The following is a 20,282-nucleotide window of genomic DNA, read 5'->3' as shown; positions in this document are numbered from 1 at the left end:
AACTTGTAGGTAGTGGTTTTCCCAAGCATCGACTGACCTTGTCTTTCTAGGAAGTAGAGGCTATGGGTTTGGAAGTGCTAATGGAAGAGCCTTGGTTGTTCAGTTACAGTATGAAAAATAATCATATTTTTTGGATCAATTCAATCTTGTCCTTGTTGTGTTGAAAGTTTCTTTTTAAAATTCAGGAGACGTATACTTCACTAGCTAGGCCAGCTTTTATTGCCTATCCCTAATTGCCCTTTGCTTCTGTGTAATTTTAACTGGTGCCTAGTAAATGAAAATTGACTGTTTTAACCTGATCAGTATTTTCTGTAACCATTAATACAACAGTAAAATACTGGGGATGATGGAAAACTGCAATAAAAACAGGAAGAGCTAAAAATACTCTTGTGCAGAGAGACTTGGTAATGTTTCAGGTCAATTACCTCTTCTGAGGATTGGACAAAATGTAATAGGTTTTAAACAAGTGAAAGGGAAGGTTTTGAAAAGAACACAAGAAATGATTTGTGAAAGGGTGGAAGATAGAGATTAAATGAAGAAAGAATTGATTGCATAAGGCAAAAGGGAGTGGCAATAGTACGGATGCAAAATGCGTGTGTAAAGGAGATATGACTAAGAGAAAGGTGATTAGTGGCCACCTGAAAATGAAAACCAGAGTAAGAGCAAAAGTGGAAATAAAAAAAATTGGCAGTGGAGATTATGGCCTTAAATTGTTGAATTCCATATCAAGTAGGCAAAGCTATAAAGTGTCTAATTGAGAGATGAGGTGATTTTCCTTGAGCTTGTGTGAGCTTCCTTGGTACAGGGAACTGTTCCACAATAGCTGGCTGATTACAGAGATCAGTGTGGGAGGATGATGGTGAATTGGAATGACAAGTTACATTGTTGCACATTGACCTCTCTGTTCCCTTCTCACAAATCTCAATATAAACTCAAAGAACTACATCTTCCAATAAAGAACCATATAGCTTTCCTGACTGAACATTAAGTTCAAAAATGTCAGACCATATCTGCCTTCATTTTGTTTTCCTTTTAGTTGCTGGTTTTGGTTTTACTCTCTTTCTCTCTTCTTTGCTTTCGGATGGTAGGTGTTCATCATTTTGCTATTCATGCCTTCTGTAGAAAAATATCTTATTTCTTTGTTTCTCCCTTTATGGCATTACCACTCACTTCAATTGGTACCACCAATTAAAGTCATAGAGATGTACAGCACAGAAACAGACCCTGCCGTCCAACTCATCCGTGCCGACCAGATATCCTAAATTAATCTAGTCCCATTTGTCAGCACTTGGCCTATATCCCTCTAAACACTTCCTATTCATGCACTCATCCAGGTGCCTTTTAATGTTGTAATCGCCCCAGCCTCCACCACTTTCATTAGCAGCTCATTCTAAACATGCACCACCTTTTGTGTGAAAAAGTTGCCCCTTAGGTCCCTTTTATATCTTTCCCCTCTCACCCTAAATCTATGGCCCCTAGCAAGCTTCTCTCTTCATGGATAGTGCCTGAACTACTGAGAATTTTATGTTTTTATTTCAGGCTGTAACCGTGGTTTTCTTTTCTGCAGATGGGAGAAGTCAGCAATACAATGTTGGGAAATATTTGCTATATCTGATGTAAAATATCTAGATAGAAAGCTGTAAAACTTTAAAAACTTTCACATTTACAGTGCACAAAAAAAAGTCATTTTCTGATTTATAGAAACTGTATCTGGCTGTGAACTTCAGCAAAGTTTGAAGAGACTGTCTGAACAATGGAATTTAGAAATTGCTGTTTAACTGGTTGAAATGTTGTGCAGCTGGTGTGTGTGTATTTTTAAAACTGCTAGTAGCAGTGAATAACCAGCATTTTGCAAAGACACAGTTGATTCATGTCCAGAAAACCTAAATCTACATTTATCTTGCTGCTAGGCTGCAGTGACTTTGTGCAGTGTCTTTACATTCTTTCTAACTTTTAACACAGGCACCTCAGCACAGCAGCTGGATGCGACCTTCAGCACAAATGCATCCCTGGAGATCTTTGAGTTGGATCTGGCTGATTGTACCCTGGATATGAAATCATGTGGTTCCTTTTCTTCCCCACACAGGTAAAATCAAATAAGTGTTAGATCCTAACTTAATCCTGCACAAAATGTACCATATGTACTCGAGTCAAAGACAATCTCGTATTAAAGTCGACCCCCTATTTTTGGCCAAAAAGTCAGCAATTTCTATATATCTAGTGTAAAAGTCAACCCTAGTTCTTCACAGATAACAGATCAACATTTGTGAGTCAAGGTATTACTTTGTACATAAATGTTACGATGAGGAAATGAATTTTTTGTTCATGTTATTTGTGATTTGATGTACAATTCACACTAATTTAAAGTGAAAAAGAGTCAGGTGACAACCAATCTCGTGGAATAGTCATTTACCAAGTTGAGATTTTGAAATTTCTTCTTCATTTTCTGTAAAAATACCCTGCAGAAAATAACAAAAATATATAGCAACATTTAAACTGAAAGTTATTAAAGTTACAGAGAAGACAATTAACCGTGTAGCAGCAAGAGAATTTTGTGTTTCGGAGAGGCTTGTGAGAGACTGGAGAAAGATATTGAACCAACTTCAGACGATGCTAAAATGAAAGTGTGCCTCCGGAGGTAAACCCAGCAAGAGGACACAATTGGAAGAAAAACGTTGCTGAGTGGGTACTTGAAAATCAACAAAATGGAAAGTGTGTTAATCGTGAGGCCATCTGAATGAAATGAATCAAAGAAGGGTAAAATTTGGGATTTTAAGGCAAGCGCTGGATGGTGCATCAAGTTCGTCAGAAGGCATAACTTAGTAATTCGGCAGAGAAGTAAGATTGCACAAAAGCTGCCTGCTGAACTAGAAGATATGATATCACAGTTTTACCAATTTGTAATCAGAAATCGGCAAAGTAAGACTACAAGGTATCTGCGTTGGAGGTTGTTCTGCTATAATGTGTGTTTAGTCAACGTGAATTAGCTGTTGCGAATTAACGAATAGGGCACACTAAAGCGTGAACTGTTAAAACATGTTGGCTATAACATGATTGCATCTCACATCCTCTGTACTGTCCAATGCATTCAAACTTTCTCATTTCTTGAATGATTTGAAATTAGTGTCAGCTTTTATTTCCTTCCATGAATCTACGATCCATTCACTTTAAGTGCTATTTTTAATGCACGATTTTTATATAGCGTGGGCTCACAAGAATGCAACCATCGCTTTATAGAAGAACTACCTGTATTACTCTCAACTTTCTGGAGAATTGAACTGTGAACCAAAAAGGAGAAAACCACTGGCCATGAGAAAAGCAGTTGACTTTCGTTCTTTCTTGTCTGGCTGATGGCAGCAAGTTAAAACTGATGGCTGTTTTTAAGGGAAAAAAACTTTGCCACAGGAGAAATTTCCAAAAGGAATTGGCATCCATATGCATCCACAAGGCTGGATGGATGAAGGTGGATTTAGAAAATGGATAAAGGAGGTTTGGAATTTACACCCTGGTGGACGACAGAAGGAAAAGAGTTTTCTTGTCTGGCACCAGTTTAGATGACATCTAGTGAAGGACGTTGTTGAAAACGTCGGATCACATAACACTGACGTAGCTGTAATTCCCAACGGATTTACAAGCATTTTGCAATGAACAGATGTTGGTGTCAATAAACCATTCAAGGACATGATCAGAATGAAGTGGAATAACTGGATGGGTAACGGAGAAAAAGCATACACAAAAGAAGGCAGTATGAGGGCTCCATCACTGCCACTGATCTGTGAATGGATCGTAGATCCATGGAAGGAAATAAAAGCTGACGTTATTTTCAAATCATTCAATAAATGTGGAATTTCAAATGCTTTGGACAGTACAGAGGATTATCTATGGGGTGATGTAGATGAAGAAGAAAAAGTGGATGATATGCTACCGCTAACTACGGACAGTGAAGATGAAGTTTCCTCAAGCAGTATATAGAGGGTCCTATTTGGGAAAGGGCAAAATGCGACCTACTCTTGGGACATAGGGCAGGACAGGTGACTGAGGTAACAATGGGGGAGCACTTTGGGATCAATGACCATAGATCTATTAATCTTAAAATTCAAAGTTTGTGAGAAGATTTGTAGCTCGGTTTGTTTCGCTTGCCCTATAATGGTAGTGTTGTCCCAGTCAAATTCATGTTGCTTGTCGTCTACGTGTGTGACCAGCTATCCCTAGTAGACATGAATTTGACTGGGACAACAATATCATTATAGGGCAAGCGAAACAAAGAACAGCCAGGGAATTCCTAGAAGCATGGCACTCATCCACAAACTCCATCAACAAACACATCGACCTGGACCCAATATACCGGCCACTACAGCGGACAGCTGAAACTGACAACCGGAAGCGGCAGGGAAATGCCGGAGGAAACACCACAGAAGCGCTTCACAGGAGGCTCCCAAGCACTGAGGATGTCACCTAGACAGGGGGACGAAACATTTGCAACAAAAACTTCCAGCTCGGCGAACAGAACCACAGTAATCTTAAAATTGTTATGGAGAGGGACAAAACTTTTCCACAGGTTCAAGTTCTCAATTGAGGCAAGGCAAATTTTGATGAAATGAGAAAGAAGTTTGCAAGGGTTGATTGGAGTAATTTGTTTGCAGGCAAAGGGACCTCCGGCAATTGGGAGGCCTTTAAAAGTGAAATAGCTAGGGTTCAAGGTCTATATTTTCCTGCGAGGGTGAAAAGCAAGGTTGACAGGAATAGGGAACCTTAGATGACGAGAGATATTGAGGCTTTGATCAGAAAACAGGAGGCGGCATTGGCTCAGGTAGAGGCAGCTGGGATCAAGGGAATGCCTGAAGGTATATAGGGGATACAGGAGCTACTGAAGAAGGAAATCAGGAGGATGAAAAGGGGGCACGAGATAGCCTTGGCTGACAAGATTAGGAAGAATCCAAAGAGGTTCTTTAAGCATAAAAAGGATAAAAAAACTAAAGAGACAATAGGACACCTCAAGGATCAAAGTGGACATGTATGTATAGAACCACAGGAGATGGGTGAGGTCTTCAATGAATATTGCTCCTCCATATTTGCCGTGGAGAAAGACATGAAGATTTGGGAACTTGGGAGAAGTTAGTGGTGATATCTAGGGGGATAGTCCATATCACAGGAGAGGAGGAAGTGGATGTATTAGAATCTATGAACGTGGCTAAATCTCCTGGTCATGAATAGATATATATAAGAACACTGAAAGAAGCTAGAGAGGAAATTGCAGGAGCCCTGGCTGATATTTTTGCATCATTGTTAGACACAGGTGAGGTCCCGGAAGACTGGAGGGTCGCAAATGTTGTGCCATTATTCAAGAAGGGCTGCAAAGTAAAACCTAGGAACTATAGACCAGTAAGCCTAACATCTGTGGTAGGTAATTTACTTGAGAAGGTTCTGAGATATACTGCATTTGGAAAGACAGGGTTTGATTAGGAATAGTCAGCATGGCTTTGTGCATGGGAGATCATGGCTCACAAATTTGTTAGAGGTTTTTGATGAAGTGACCAGGAAGGTTGATGAGGGCAGGGCTGTAGACATAGCCTATATGGATTTCAGTAAGGCCTTTGATAAGGTTCCACATGGTAGGCTGCTCTGGAAGGTTAAGATTGCATGGAATCCAGGGGGATCTGGCAAATTGGATACACAGTTGACTTGATGGTAGGAAGCAGAGGGTAATAGTGGAAGGATGCTTGTTGGATGGGTGGCCTGTGACTAGTGGCATGCATTGGGGGTTGGTGTTGGGCCCATTGCTGTTTATTATCTATATCAATGATTTGGATGAGAATGTGCAAAGCATCATTAGTAAGGTTTTAGTAAGACAGCAAAATAGGCACTATTGTGGACAGTGAGGAAGGTTATTAGAAATTGCAGCTGGATCTTGATCAGCTGGGGAAGTGGACCAAGAAATGGCAAATGGAGTTTAATATAGATGAGTGTAAGGTCTTGCTTTTCGGAAAGTCAAATCACGATAGGAGTTTCATGGTGAACATAGTGACCTTGGCAGTGAAGAAGGCTTTTGGCATACTGGCCTTCATCAGTCAAGACATTGAGTATAGAAGTTGTATAGGACATTGGTGAGGCTGCACTTGGAGTATTATATTTAGTTTTGGTCACCTTACTAGAGAAAAGATGTTGCTAAACTGCAAAGAGTGCAGAAGAAATTTGCAAGGATGTTGCCAGTATCCAGTGGTCTGAGTTATAGGGAGAGGTTGGACGAGCTAGGTCTTTTTATCTTCAGAGTGTAGGAGACTGAAGGGAAGACCTTACAAAAATGTATAAGATCATGAGAGGCATGGATAGGGTGAATGCACTCAAGTCTTTTTCCCAGGGTTGGAGAATCGAGGACTAGAGGGCATCAGTTTAAGGCTAGAGGGGAAAGAATGAAAGGAAACCTGAGAGGCAACTTTTTTACACAGAAGGGTGGTCTGCATATGGAATGTACTGGAGAAAGTGAGGTCTGCAGATGCTGGAGATCAGAGATGGAAATGTGTTGCTGGAAAAGCGCAGGCAGCATCAAAGGAACAGGAGAATCGACGTTTTGGACATAAGCCCTTCTTCAGGAATTTTTCATTTCTGAAGAAGGGCTAATGCCCGAAACGTCGATTCTCCTGTTCCCTAGATGCTGCCTGACCTGCTGCGCTTTTCCAGCAACACATTTCCATCTATGGAATGTACTGCCAGCAGAAGTAGTTGAGACTGGTACATTAACAATATTTAAAAGGCATTTGGACAAGTACATGGATGGGAAAGGCTTAGAAGGACATAGGCCGAGTACAAGGAAATGGGGTAGCGTGGATAAACATTTTGGTCAGCATGGAAATGTTTGGGCCTAAGGGCCTGTCCCTATGCTGTAGGTCTCTATGATTCTCTTTAATTCTATGAGGAGGATCAATACGATGATATCATTTATCCTGATAATTATAAAGCTTTATTCAGTGCTGAAGATGTTGAACAATGTGATTTTGCAGGATTTTAATGAACTTTTGTATTTGACATGTTTAATTTAAGATGTAGCATAATTGTGATTTAAAGCTGTATTATATTTCTACTTCACTTTTTGTATGTATAAATAAAAGCTTACTAATTCATTTTTTGTTTCTATTGTCTTTGGCCAGTAATTACCATAATTCATTGTGTTTTTTTTTCTCTTTATTAATTTAGAGACCAATTGGGCTTCTGCTAATGATATGGTATTTTGGACTGTAGCATGAATTTCAGCCCCTCAAAAGTAGCATCCATGTAATAGCCAACACAATAAATTTAAACATTAAAAATAGTCTTAAAAAGTTCAACTATTACACTTGTATATTTGGTATTTTATATTTAATTTAATCCCTCCACTGTTTGCTTTTGGTTAGTTAAGTGATGAGTTCTTTTCTGCTGTGGAGCTGGATGTTTCTAGTTTGTGATAGCAGACTGAGGGATCCGCCCTCCCCAGAATGAAGGTGTCCCTTCTCATTCTTCCAACATCTTCCATTTGGGGCTGTATGTCATCAACAAATTTATGATTGGGAGAACTGACAGTCGCAGATTCTCTGGAGCCTGCCTTTTCAACCCCTTCACAGATACTTTTAAAAGGAACATATAGGAGAAGAGAGTGGAGGATATACAAATAGGGTTAAACAAAGAATGATTGGTGGACATGTGTGGAGTGCATGGAGCAGTTGGGCTGAATGGCCAGTTTCTGTGCTCTAGGTTTGATGTAAAAAATTAACTCATTGAACTTATCTTTCTCAGTTCAAATCTGAAGGTAATGCAGGATTTTTTTGGTCCCTAGGACTCAGCACAATCATTCTTTTATATGTTTGTGTTCCTAAGGTACCATAAGCTTATCTGGAGTCCTCATGAAATCAGAGCGGGTGGCCAGTCCTCTGGTGTCCTAATTGCTGGTGGTGAAAATGGGAATATCATCCTGTACAACCCAGCTGAAATTATATCAGGAGGAGAGGACGTTGTGATTGGACAGAATAACACACACTCTGGTCCGGTTAGAGCACTTGATTTCAATCCTTTTCAGGTAAGTTAGCCCAACCTTCAAATTATCTGCTAACTGCATGTTTTTATGGAAAAAAAAACTCAGAAAATATGTCATTCTCCATCATGATGAAGGACGGGGATAATATTTTTGGTTTCCCAAAGGTTTCCATAAATAGGATGTCTTGGATGGCTTAGACTAATTGGTAGAGATAGAGTGCCCTGGTTAATCAGCAGCTCCATATTTGTTATTATCATTCAACTATCAGGAGGGTAGAAGGCAAACTAAATGGTTTGATTGTTTATTTGCAGCATCAGCAAAAAACACTCCCAGGTCAAATGCAGCAGTGACTGTGCTCAATCCTAATATGCTGTTGAAGTTCATAACCTGGACATCCTTTTGTTGGTAAAAGATTAAGTGGCTTTTTGTGCTATTAATCTATGCTCAATAGGAATTTAGTTGCAACAGATCAGTTTCATTTCATTTCAGCTCTTGTTGCCAGCAGAGAGAAACACTTATCCTACCATCTATGCATTCAAATACAAGTTTCAAACTAGAAAGGCAGTGATCTTTGTGGAGATGCATATTCTCGTGCACTTCTAGTCTAGGATTTTGAGGTGTGTTTTATCTTACAATTGATGTAGATCTTACAATTAAACTATAGACTGAGTTTGAAAGAACCAATCTTAAGTTTACTAGCCCTGATTAGTTACAAGGCGCTAATATGTTTTCAGAATTTGACAGAATTGAGGGTTGACAGAATTTATTAAGTTTATCAAAGCAAGCTCAAGATAAATTATGCTTAATGAGGCAATGGTTTTTCAATTGATCCACTTCAGAATACCAGTTTGCAGCACTAGTTTACTGGGCAGTCGTATCTTGTTCTGTTTTGATGAGTGAATTCTTCTTCTACCTTTGGTTTTCCCTTGTTGGGCATTGTACCCACTAATTATTAACCATTACCAGCCACGACTCCCTTGTGCATGATCAAAGGGCATCATGTGTCCAGTCATCCTAAATCATAAATCTAAGAATTCTACAAAATCTACCAATAACCGACATGCAACTCAACAATAACCGTTGCCACCTAAAACTCAAAATAATGACACCAACTAACACACACAAGCCTATTGCAGACTTGAAATCACTATTATGAAACATTGTTTTTACACAAAGACCCGTCCACTTCAAAATAATTTTCACATTTGTTAGCCTAGGTTTACATCAGCTTAAGCCATAAAACATTAGTGAAACCATAAACACTTTGACCAGTGGTTTGACTTCTTCCTAAAATAAACTGTTTAACAACTGAACTCAAATTAATCAGTAGGTGATTTAATCACTTACTGCTAATGAAGACAAAATTAACAAGTATTGGAAAAAATAATTCAATTCTATGGTAGGACAATCAATGATGCTTGCCACTGTGTCGTTGTAGACATGCATGGGGCTGACCTAGTTGGAATATGGAGGTAGGCAGAGAAGATTGTGGGTGATCTGCTTTGTTACTATTTTTAAAAGCAGTGGTCTTATTTAGAGACATGGACAAAGTATTTTTTTCTTTATTCCTTCACTTATTCTGTCTCATTGTCCTTGAGAAGACGTGCTGGAGAGCCGCTACCTTGAACCGTCCTGGCCTGTGTAGGCTTGCAGTGCCTTTAAGTTAGAATTCCAGGGTTTTCTTGCCCCCAAGATGGCGTAAGACTGCAATATAATATTCCTTGGCTCTTTCTTTCATTTCTACCGCGCTGTTTAATCTTTGCTCATCTATTCTGTTTCATCAAAAGTCAATGCAAGCTTCAGGTGCAGCATTAAATCTTCAGCCCTTTTTAATCTTTGACTAGAGTAACTTCAGGCCTTAGCTATGTGGCCCATTTTCATCTCTGTACTGGATGCTGGTAAAGTGTGGAGGGTTTTATTGAGGGAAAATGAGAGCTTGGTTTACATTTGGATTTCATAATTTTATTTGAGCATAGCACTGGTCTTAAGAGAGGCTGTAGAAATAGTTTATGTTACCATGAGTTAAGACACAAATTCTTGGAAATATGCAACAGGCATATTATGCAATGAGCGTAAAATGTGAAAAGCCAGTTGGAAACTGAGTATAAATTTTTTTTCTTTGGAAACCAAGTTAAGAAAGCGCAAGACTAATTCCAGAGTGAATTATACAATGAATGGAAGAGCCTTGGGAAAAGTTGATGGGTAGAGAGATCTGGGAGTGCAGGTCCATTGTACCCTGAAGGTTGCTGCACAGGTGGAAAGAGTGGTCAAGAAGGCATATAGTATGCTTACCTTCATTGGACGGGGTATTGAGTATAAGAGCTGGCAGGTCATGTTAAAGTTGTACAAGACATTGGTTTGGCCGCATTTAGAATACTGTGTACAGTTCTGGTCGCCACATTACCAAAAGGATGTGGACGCTTTGGAGAGGGTGCAGAGAAGGTTTACGAGGATGTTGTCTGGTATGGAAGGTGCTAGCTATGAAGAGAGATTCAGTAGATTAAGTTTAAAGGAGATTGAGGGGGGGTCCTGATTGAGGTTTACAAAATCATGAAGGGTAGAGACAAGGTGGATAGAGACAAGCTTTTTCCCAGGGTGTAGGATTCAGTAACGAGAGGTCACGCTTTTAAGGTGAAAGGTGGAGAGTTTAAGGGGGATACATGCGGCGAGTACTTCACACGGAGGGTGGTTGGCATTTGGAACGCATTGCCAGCAGAGGTGGTAGAGGCAGGCACGGTAGATTCATTTAAGATGCGTCTAGATAAATACATGAGTAGGTGGGGAGTAGAGGGATACCGATGCTTAGAAATTGACCGACAGATTTAGACATTACATTTTGATTGGCTCAGGCTTGGAGGGCTGAAGGGCCTATTCCTGGGCTGTAAATTTTTTTTGTTCTTATAGAACTTATCAAAAAGGATGGGTGGGGGTGAGACAACAGGGAAACTTTGAGCTCTGGAACCATTTGTGGAGGGGACACATAACAGTGTGACTAATTTTTGCTGAACTGGAAAGGGTTAAACATGTATTTAATGAACATGAAACATCAACTCTGTTCCTCTTTCCACAGATATTGCCTAACCTGCTGAGTGTTTCCAGCATTTTCTATTTTAATTTCAGATTTCCTCCATCCACAGTATTTTGTGTTGATAAGGTCTGTCCTAGGTATGCTTACGTTTGGACAAAAATGCCTTCAGTTCTTCTTCTGGGTCTGCTATTGTTTGTTATTTATATAAATCATTTGGATGAGAATATAGGAAGCATGGTTAGTAAATTTGCAGATGACATCAAAATTGGAAGTATAGTGGAGAGTGAAAATTATCTAAGATTACAAAGAGATCTTGATCAATTGGGCCAGTGGGCTGAGGAGTGGCAGATGGAACTTAATTTGGCTAAATGTGAGGTACTGCGTTTTGGTAATACAAACATGGCCAGGACTTGTGAAATTAATAGTAGATGCCTAGGTGGTGTTGTAGATCAGAGAGACTAAGGGGTTCAGCAAGTGGCTAAGAAGACGTTTAGCATGCTTGCCTTCATTGCTCAGACCTTTGAGCATAGGAGTTGGGACGTTATGTTGACATTGTACAGGATGCTGGTGAGACCTCTTCTAGAGTACTTTGTGCCATTCTGGTTGCCCTGTTATAAGAAAGATGTTATTAAACTGAAGGTTAAGCAGGATGTTGGTGGGATTGGAGGGCTTGACATAGACTGGAATGGCTGGGACTTTCTGCACTGGAACATTGGAGATTGAGGGGTGACTTTATTGAGGTTTATAAAATCATGATGGGCGTAGATAAGGTGAATGACAAGGTTCTTTCCCCCAGGGTTGTGCATTTCAAAACTAGGGGACATATGTTTAAGGTGAGAGGAGAAAGATTTAAAAAAGACATGAGGGGCAATTTTTTTTTTACACATTTGTGGAATGATTGCCACAAAAAGTAATAGATGCAGGTGCAGTTATAACATTTCGCGAACTTTATATAAATGTATTTAATAGGAAAAGTTTGGAGGGATATGGGCCAAGCACAAGCATGTGTGACAGTTTAGTTTGGGACCACGGTCGACCAAAGGGTCTGTTTTCACACTATTTGATTCTCAAGATAAAGAGGTCAATGAATGATGGATTTTTATACTTACTCCCCAAAATAGAGAGATTTAGACAGGCAATTGAGGCCTAGACAATTGAAGGTGCACCTTCTAATTAGTGCGATGAAAGAATACAAGTGCACAAGACAGCAAAGTCGCATGGACATTGAATTCTTGGAAAGTTGTTAGCTCAGGGCAGTTTAGAGAAAGTAGGTGAACTATTGGGGGTTAGTGAGTTAAACACAGAATGAGAATGATAAAAGGCATTAAGAAAAGTATGCAAATATGTAGTAATATGAAGTATGAAAAGTGTGAAGTAAGGCATTTAACAGGATCATAAAGTCAAAAAGGTGTAGGTTGTTTCTCCAACTCTTTTCAGATGCATTACCACTTAGCATTTAAAATTGTTTGCATTTACACTTGCTGATCCCCCCTCCCAGTGTTTTAGTCTGGGAACATTTTATTCTGCTGTGGTTGTAATCAATTTATGGAATTGCATCTCTAGAGAATGTCAGTAATGCAACAAATAGGAAGGGAAGTCAAATGCCATCTGTAAAAATTGGAGAAAAAAAGAAATTTTGCAAATATTTTCAGTATAATCTTTTACTAGAATTACTTTTAACGAGACTTAGTAGTATCTGAAATATCTATTTATTTCAATTTTAACTAAAAAACGTTTGACGCATTTGAAAAAAAAGTCTGCTTTAACTGAAAGGATTGGTGAGATCATGCAACTGTGTAACCTGCCTCTTTCAGAGTTGTCCAGGTAATGTTTCCACTACACCTAATGAATTATTAATTGCTTCTTTTGACCAGAGTAACCTTGTAGCTTCCGGAGCTAATGAGTCTGAAATCTACATCTGGGATTTGAATAATTTTGAGACTCCAATGACACCTGGGACCAAATCTCAGGTATGTTTATTCCATTCATGTTTCCTTGTACTCAATCTAGCTTCATTCCGAGTATTGTTGAGAAGCTGCTACAAAAAAACGTATGAATGTAATCCACTCGAGATGGTTGAAACTTTTTTTAAATGAGCAGGAATGATTCATTTAAAACACAATGAATTCCATGAATACTGGCCTCTTTCATTTTGTCTTAATCAATAACAATAGTTGACAGCTCACAGCACAGGAACAGATAAGTGCATTGTTTTTAATGTGTAACCTTGCTGTAAGTCTACACTAGTGAGTAGAGTGGGTTTGTTCTTGATTTATGTGTTTTATTGAGATCGGTTTTTTGATTACATTTTAAAAAATACAAAGCATAAGTACTAAGTTAGCCTGTTTTTTTTTAAGAGCAATAAGACAGTGCTATTTTCTGGGTCTGTAGATTGCTAAGGTGCAAAGATGTGGGAGTTTAAGGAAAGTTTACATGTTACTGATGATTATGTCGGCAGGAAGTGTCTTTGGTTGTGAATCCTATCGGATCGTATGAATCGGTTGGCTTTGCTGTTGAAGGCAATGAGGAATTTACAAGAGCTAGTGAGTGTGATGGATGGCAGTTGCGGGAAGGGAGAAAAACAGCAGATACAATTAGGCAGATGTGTTAACTCCAGGAAAGGTAGGAGGGATAGCCAGGTAGTACAGGAGTCACCTGTGACTATCCCCATTTCAAGCAAGTATGCTGTTTTGGAAAATGTAGGGGTGATGGATTCTCAGGGGAATGTAGCACGAACAGCCAAGTTTCTGGTACCAAGAATGGCTGTAATGTTATTGAGGGGTACGCTGGGTTCCAAGAGATCGATTGTGATAGGGGATTCTCTGATAAGAGGCACAGACAGACGTTTCTGTGGCCAGCAGCGAAAAATCAGAATGATTAGATTAGATTACTTACAGTGTGGAAACAGGCCCTTCGGCCCAACAAGTCGACACCGACACGTCGAAGCGCAACCCACCCATTCCCCTACATTTATCCCTTTACCTAACACTACGGGCAATTTAGCATGGCCAATTTACCTGACCTGCACATCTTTGGACTGTGGGAGGAAACCGGAGCACCCGGAGGAAACCCACGCAGACACGGGGAGAACGTGCATACTCCACACAGTCAGTCGCCTGAGTCGGGAATTGAACCCGGGTCTCTGGTGCTGTGAGGCAGCAGTGCTAACCACTGTGCCACAGTGCCGCCCATAATGATGTGTTGCCTCCCTGGTGTCTGGATCAAGGATGACTCAGAGAGGGTGCAGAATGTTCTCAAGAGGGAGAGGGACTAGCAGGAGGTCATTGTACACATTGGAACTTATGACTTAGGAAGGGAAAAGGATGAGATTCTGAAGGGAGAATATGGAAAGTTAGGCAGGAATTTAAAAAGGAGGTTCTCAAGGGTAGAAATATCTGGATTACTCCTGGTGCTACGAGCTGGTGAGGGTAAGAATAGAAGGATAGAGTAGATGGATGAGTGGCTGAGCAGCTGGTGCAGGGGAGAAGGGTTCACATTTTTGGATCATTGGAATCTTTTCTGGGATAGAAGTGACCTGTACAAAAAGGAAAGATTTCACCTGAATTCGAAGGGGGCTAATATACTGGCAGGAAGATTTGCTAGAGCTGCTCAGGAGGATTTAAACTAGTAAGGTGGAGGTTGGTTGGGACCCCTGGAAATAGTGAGGAAGGAGATCAGTCTGAGCCTGGTACAATTGGGAAAAGGAGCGAATCAAACAGTCAGGGCAGGCAGGAACAAAACTGTGAACGAGGTAGGACTGATAAATTAAATTGCATTTATTTCAATGCAAGGGGACCAACAGGGAAGGCAGATGAACTCAGGGCATGGTTAGGAACATGGGACTGGGATATAGCAATTATAGAAATGTGGCTCAAGGATGGACAGGACTGACAGCTTTAATGTTCCAGGATACAAATGCTACAGGAAGTACAGAAAGGGAGGCAAGAGAAGAGGGAGTGTGGGGTTTTTAATAAGGGATAGCATTATTGCTGTACTTAGGGAGGATATTCCTGGGAATACCTCCAGGGAAATTATTTGAGTGGGACTGAGAAATAAGAAAGGGATGATCACCTTATTGGGATTGTATTATAGACCTCTGAATATTCAGCAGGAAATTGAGAAACAGATTTGTAAGGAGATTTCAGTTATCTGGAAGAATAATAGGGTGATTATGATAGGGAATTTTAACTTTCCAAACATCGACTGGGACTGCCATAGAGGTAAGGGTTTAGATGGAGATGAATCTGTTAAATGCGTACAAGAAAATTTTCTGATTCAGCATTTGGATGTACCTACTAGAGAAGGTGCAAAACTTGACTTACTCTTGGGAAATAAGTCAGGGCAGGTGACTGAGGTGTCAGTGGGGGAGCACTTTGGGGCCAGTGACCATAATTTTATTAGTTTTAAAGTAGTGATGGAAAAGCATAGACTGGATCTAAAAGTTGAAGTTCTACAAGGAGGAAGGCCAATTTTGACGGCATTAGGCAAGAATGTTCAAAAGCTGATTGGGAACAGATGTTTGTTGATAATGGATGGCTGGAAAATGGGAAGCCTTTAGAAATGAGATAACGAGAGACCAGAGACAGTACGTTCCTGTTAGGGTGAAGGGAAGGGCTAATAGATGTAGGGAATGCTGGATAACTAGAGAAATTGAGGGTTTGGTTAAGAAAAAGAAGGAAGCATATATCAGTTATAGACAGGATAGATTGAGTCAATCCTTAGAAGAGTGTAAAGGCAGTAGGAGTATACTTAAGCGGGAAATCATGAGGGCAAAAAGGGGACATGAGATAGCTTTGGCAAATAGGTTAAGGGATTTTACAAATACATTCAGGACAAAAGGGTAACTAGGGAGAGAATAGGGCCCCTCAAAGATCAGCAAGGCAGCCTTTATGTGGAGCCGCAGGAGACGGGGGAGATACTAAATGAGAATTTTGCATCAGTGTTTACTGTGGACAAGGAGATGGAAGATATAGAATGTAGGCAAATAGATGGTGACATCTTGAAAAAGTCCATATTACAAAGGAGGAAGTGCCTTGATACACATAAAAGTGGATAAATCCTAGGACCTGTTCAGGTGTACCCTAGAAGTCTATAGGAAGTTGGGGAAGTGATTGCTGGGCCCTTTGCTGAGATATTTATATCATCGATAGTCACAGGTGAAGTGCCGGAAGACTGGAGGTTGGCTAATGTGGTACCACTATTTAAGAAAGGTGATAAGGACAAGCCAGGGAACTATAGACCGGTGGGCAATTTGTTGGAGGAAATCCTGAGGAACTGGATTTACATGTATTTGCAAAGGCAAGGACTGATTATGAATAGTCAACATTGCTTTGTGCATGGGAAATCATGTCTCATGAACTTGATGAAGTTGTTTGAAGAGGTAACAAAGAGCAGTAGATGTGATCTGTATGGACTTCAGTAAGACATTCCACAAGGTTCCTCATGGGAGACTGGTTGGCAAGGTTATATCTCATGGAATACAGGGAGGACTAGCCATTTGGATACAGAACTGACTCAAAGGTAGAAAACAGAAGGTGGTGGTGGAGGATTGTTTTTCAGACTGGAGGCCTGTGACCAGTGGAGTGCCACAAGGATTGGTGCTGGATTCACTACTTTTCATCATTTATATAAATGATTTGTGTGTGAACATAGGAGGTGTAGTTAGTAAGTTTTCAGATGCCACCAAAATTAGAGGTGTAATGGACAGCAAAGAAGGTTACCTCAGATTACAACAGAATCTTGATCAGATGGGCCACTGGGCTGTGGAGTGGCAGATGGAGTTTAATTCAGATAAATGCGAGGTGCTGCATTTTGGGAAAGCGAAAGCAAAGCTTAGCAGGACTTATACACTTAATGGTAAGGTCCTAGGGAGTGTTGCTGAACAACACTCCCTAATGGCACAGTGGTTCAGTGGTTAGCACTGCTGCCTCACAGCACTAGGGTCCCAGGTTCGATTCCAACCTTGGGCAGACTATCTGTGTGGAGTTTGCACATTCTCCACGTGCCTGCGTGGGTTTCCTCCAGGTGCTCCAGTTTTCTCCAACGGGTTTGGTGAGTTGGCCATGCTAAATTGCCCATAGCGTTAGGTGAAGGGGTAAATGTAGGGGAAAGGGTCTGGGTGAATTGCGCTTCGGCGGGTCGGTGTGGAATTGTTGGACCGAAGGGCCTATTTCCACACTGTAAGTAATCTAATCTAATCTAATCTAACAAAGAGACCTTGGAGTGCAGGTTCATAGCTCCTTGAAATTTGAGTCGCAGGTAGATAGAAAAGTGAAGAAGGCGTTTGATATGTTTTTCTTTATTGGTCAGAGTATTGAGTACAGGAGTTGGGTGGTCATGTTGCGGCTGTACAGGACATTAGTTAGGCCACTTTTGGAATATTGCGTGCATTTCTGGTCTCCTTCCTATCGGAAAGATGTTGTGAAACTTGAAAGAGTTCAGAAAAGATTTACAAGAATATTGGAGGATTTGAGGTATAGGGGGAGGTTGAATGGGCTGGGGCTGTTTTCCTGGATCGTCAGAGGCTGAGGGGTGACTTTCTAGAGGTTTGTAAAATCATGAGGGGCATGGATAGGGTAAATAGACAAGGTCTTTTCCGTGGTTTTGGGGGGTCCAGAACTAGAGGGCATAGGTTTAGGGTGAGATGGGAAAGATATAAAAGAGGCAACGTTTTCACACAGAGGGTGGTATGTGTATGGAATGAGTTGCCAGAGGAAGTGGTGGAGGCTGGTACAATTGCAACGTTTAAAAGGCATTTGGATGGGTATATGAATAGAAGGGTTTGGAGGGATATGAGCTGGGTGCTGGCAGGCGGGACTAGATTGGGTTGAGATATCTGGTCGGCATGGACAGGTTGGACCGAAGGGTCTGTTTCCGTGCTGTTCATCTCTATGACTTTATGTGGAGGTTAGGTGAATTGGCGATGCTAAATTGTCCATCGTGTTCAGGGATGTGTACATTAGGTGCTTAGGCAGGGGTGAATAATAGGGTAGGGGAATGAATCTGGGTGGGTTACTCTTTTGGAGGGTTGACATGGACTTGTTGGGCCTAAAGGCCTGTTTCACACTGTCGGGATTCTGTGATCTATAATTATCGTCCATATCAAACCTTGCCTCTTCAAATGGAGATTAATTCCTTCAGAATATTCTCCCTACCATTGATGTGATATTTACTGATCTCACCAGTTTCATTTCCTGGTTTATCCTTTTTTTTGAAAAGTGGAATCACATTAGCTGCCTTCAGTCCTTCAGTGCCTCCTTTATGGCCAGAGAAGAATTAAAAGTTTGGGGCAGAACCCCTGAAATTTTGTCGCTGGTCTTCCACAACTGCCTGAGATACAACTCATCCAGACCTGGGGACTTCTGCACGCTTAAGCACAGCAAAGCCTCCAGTACATCCTTACTCCCTATGTCAAGGTTCCCGAATTCTGTACCTACATCCTCTTTCTCCAAAGTGAAGACAGATATGAGATACTTGTTTAATGCTCTATCAATATCCTCTAGCTCCACTCTTTCCGTGGTATCGTCATCCCACGGTATCCTCTTCCCTATTATATAGTGGGATTGCCGCTAATCTTAGCTGCCAGTGTTTTTCCAAGCCCCCTCTTTGTTCTCCTAATTTCTTTCTTGAATTCTTGCCTGCAAGTTCTTGACTCCACTGGAGCATTGATTTGCTCCCTTTGTACCTGTTAAAAGCCTTTCTTTTCTTTCTTACCAATTCTAAATAATCATAGTAATCCCAGATTCTCGAGGCTTATTGCTGTTACATTTCACCCGAAAGGGAACATGCTGGGCCTGTACTCTCCCCAGTTTCCTTTTGAATGCTTTCAATTGTTCCTCTGCAGATTTATGCAGAAGTAGTGTTCCCAGTCCACTTTGGCCAGATCCTCCCTTATTTTAGTAAAATCTGCTTTCCCCCAATCCAAAACCCTTTTTGCAGACCACCTTTTTCCTTTTCCATAACAAACTTTAAGTATGCAGTATTGTGGTCATTATCACTGAAATGCTCTCCTTGTTACCTGGCTGGCTGTGTTTCCCCAGAATTAGGTCCAGCACAGCACTGTCCCTTGTTGGACATTCTACGTGCTGGCATAAAAAGCTCTCATGAATACATTTCAAGAAATCTGCCCCCTCTTAAACCCTTCACACTATGACTATCCCAATTAATATTAGGAACATCAAACTCCCTGAATATAATTGTCTTTTCTTATTTTAAACACTTCCATGAATTGTCTACATAATAGAACATAGAACATAGAACAATACAGCACAGAACAGGCCCTTCGGCCCACGATGTTGTGCCGAACTTCTAACCTAGATTAAGTACCCATCCATGTACCTATCCAAATGCCGCTTAAAGGTCGCCAATGATTCCGACTCCACCACTCCCACGGGCAGCGCATTCCATGCCCCCACCACTCTCTGGGTAAAGAACCCACCCCTGACATCTCCCCTATACCTTCCACCCTTCACCTTAAAAAACACAGACAGACGTACACAGGGACACTGGGTGACAGGCAGACACACACACATGGGTAGACACAGGGAGACACAGACACAGCATCCAAGATATCCCATATCCCACGAGCTACAGTTAACTTGCCCTCCGTAAAAGGAACTGTTACCCAAAAACAATGACTTGAACCCTTCAATATGAAGTAAATAGTACTCCATCCAGGTTTGAACCCAAACATGATATTCCTGCTTTGTACAGGTCTGACCTTTATCAGAGAATGGGTAAAGCACCGCCTGAACGAGACTGCACCAAGAATCTGATCATCATTACAAACCGTACTCAGATTCCAGGTTTTCCCAGGGGTTCCCTAAAGAGTAGTTGCGGGAGAGGAAAGGGGGTGGGGGTTAGTGTTGAGTGGGGGTGGGGAAGAGACAGGGACCTCTATCAATGGATGCTGACCAATGAGCAGTGACAGCAGAGACTGGCTGGTCCACTTAAAAGCCACATTGTGGGGTTTTTCTTGGTCAATGTTGTTGACAGAGTAGCATCTTGCCCGGCTGGGAAAGTAACCTGATGTTCTGCTGGAAACAAGCTGTTGTTAGACATCAGCAATATTTACAGAAAGCAGCTTACTCCAAACGAGAAAGGCAGGCTGCACGGATTGCCAGCCAGGCAGCTGGATGGAGGTTTGCTCGGTTGGTTGGACGGCTGGCCCGCAGCAGCAGCAGCGTGTCATCCACACCAAGGGTTCAATTCCATGCCCCCCCAAAGCCGAACTCCCCCCTGCCCCTGCCA

At 41.2% G+C, this 20,282-nt stretch overlaps 1 protein-coding gene across 11 annotated transcripts in view; it reads left to right on the top strand.

Moving 5' to 3' along the window:
* Window positions 1–20,282, top strand: part of sec31a (SEC31 homolog A, COPII coat complex component) — a 110,324-nt gene that overhangs the window by 12,796 nt on the left and 77,246 nt on the right. For all 11 annotated transcript variants that reach the window (XM_043695196.1, XM_043695197.1, XM_043695174.1 and 8 more), the window contains exons 3-5: window positions 1,963–2,086; window positions 7,849–8,047; window positions 12,908–13,003. In XM_043695196.1, coding sequence (XP_043551131.1) covers window positions 1,963–2,086; window positions 7,849–8,047; window positions 12,908–13,003 — 419 coding nt within the window. The remainder of the gene's footprint in view (window positions 1–1,962; window positions 2,087–7,848; window positions 8,048–12,907; window positions 13,004–20,282) is intronic.

This window comes from Chiloscyllium plagiosum, chromosome 1 (genome assembly GCF_004010195.1).
Source record: "Chiloscyllium plagiosum isolate BGI_BamShark_2017 chromosome 1, ASM401019v2, whole genome shotgun sequence".
Classification (NCBI taxonomy): domain Eukaryota; kingdom Metazoa; phylum Chordata; class Chondrichthyes; order Orectolobiformes; family Hemiscylliidae; genus Chiloscyllium; species Chiloscyllium plagiosum.
This window is presented reverse-complemented; position numbering and strand designations above follow the sequence as displayed.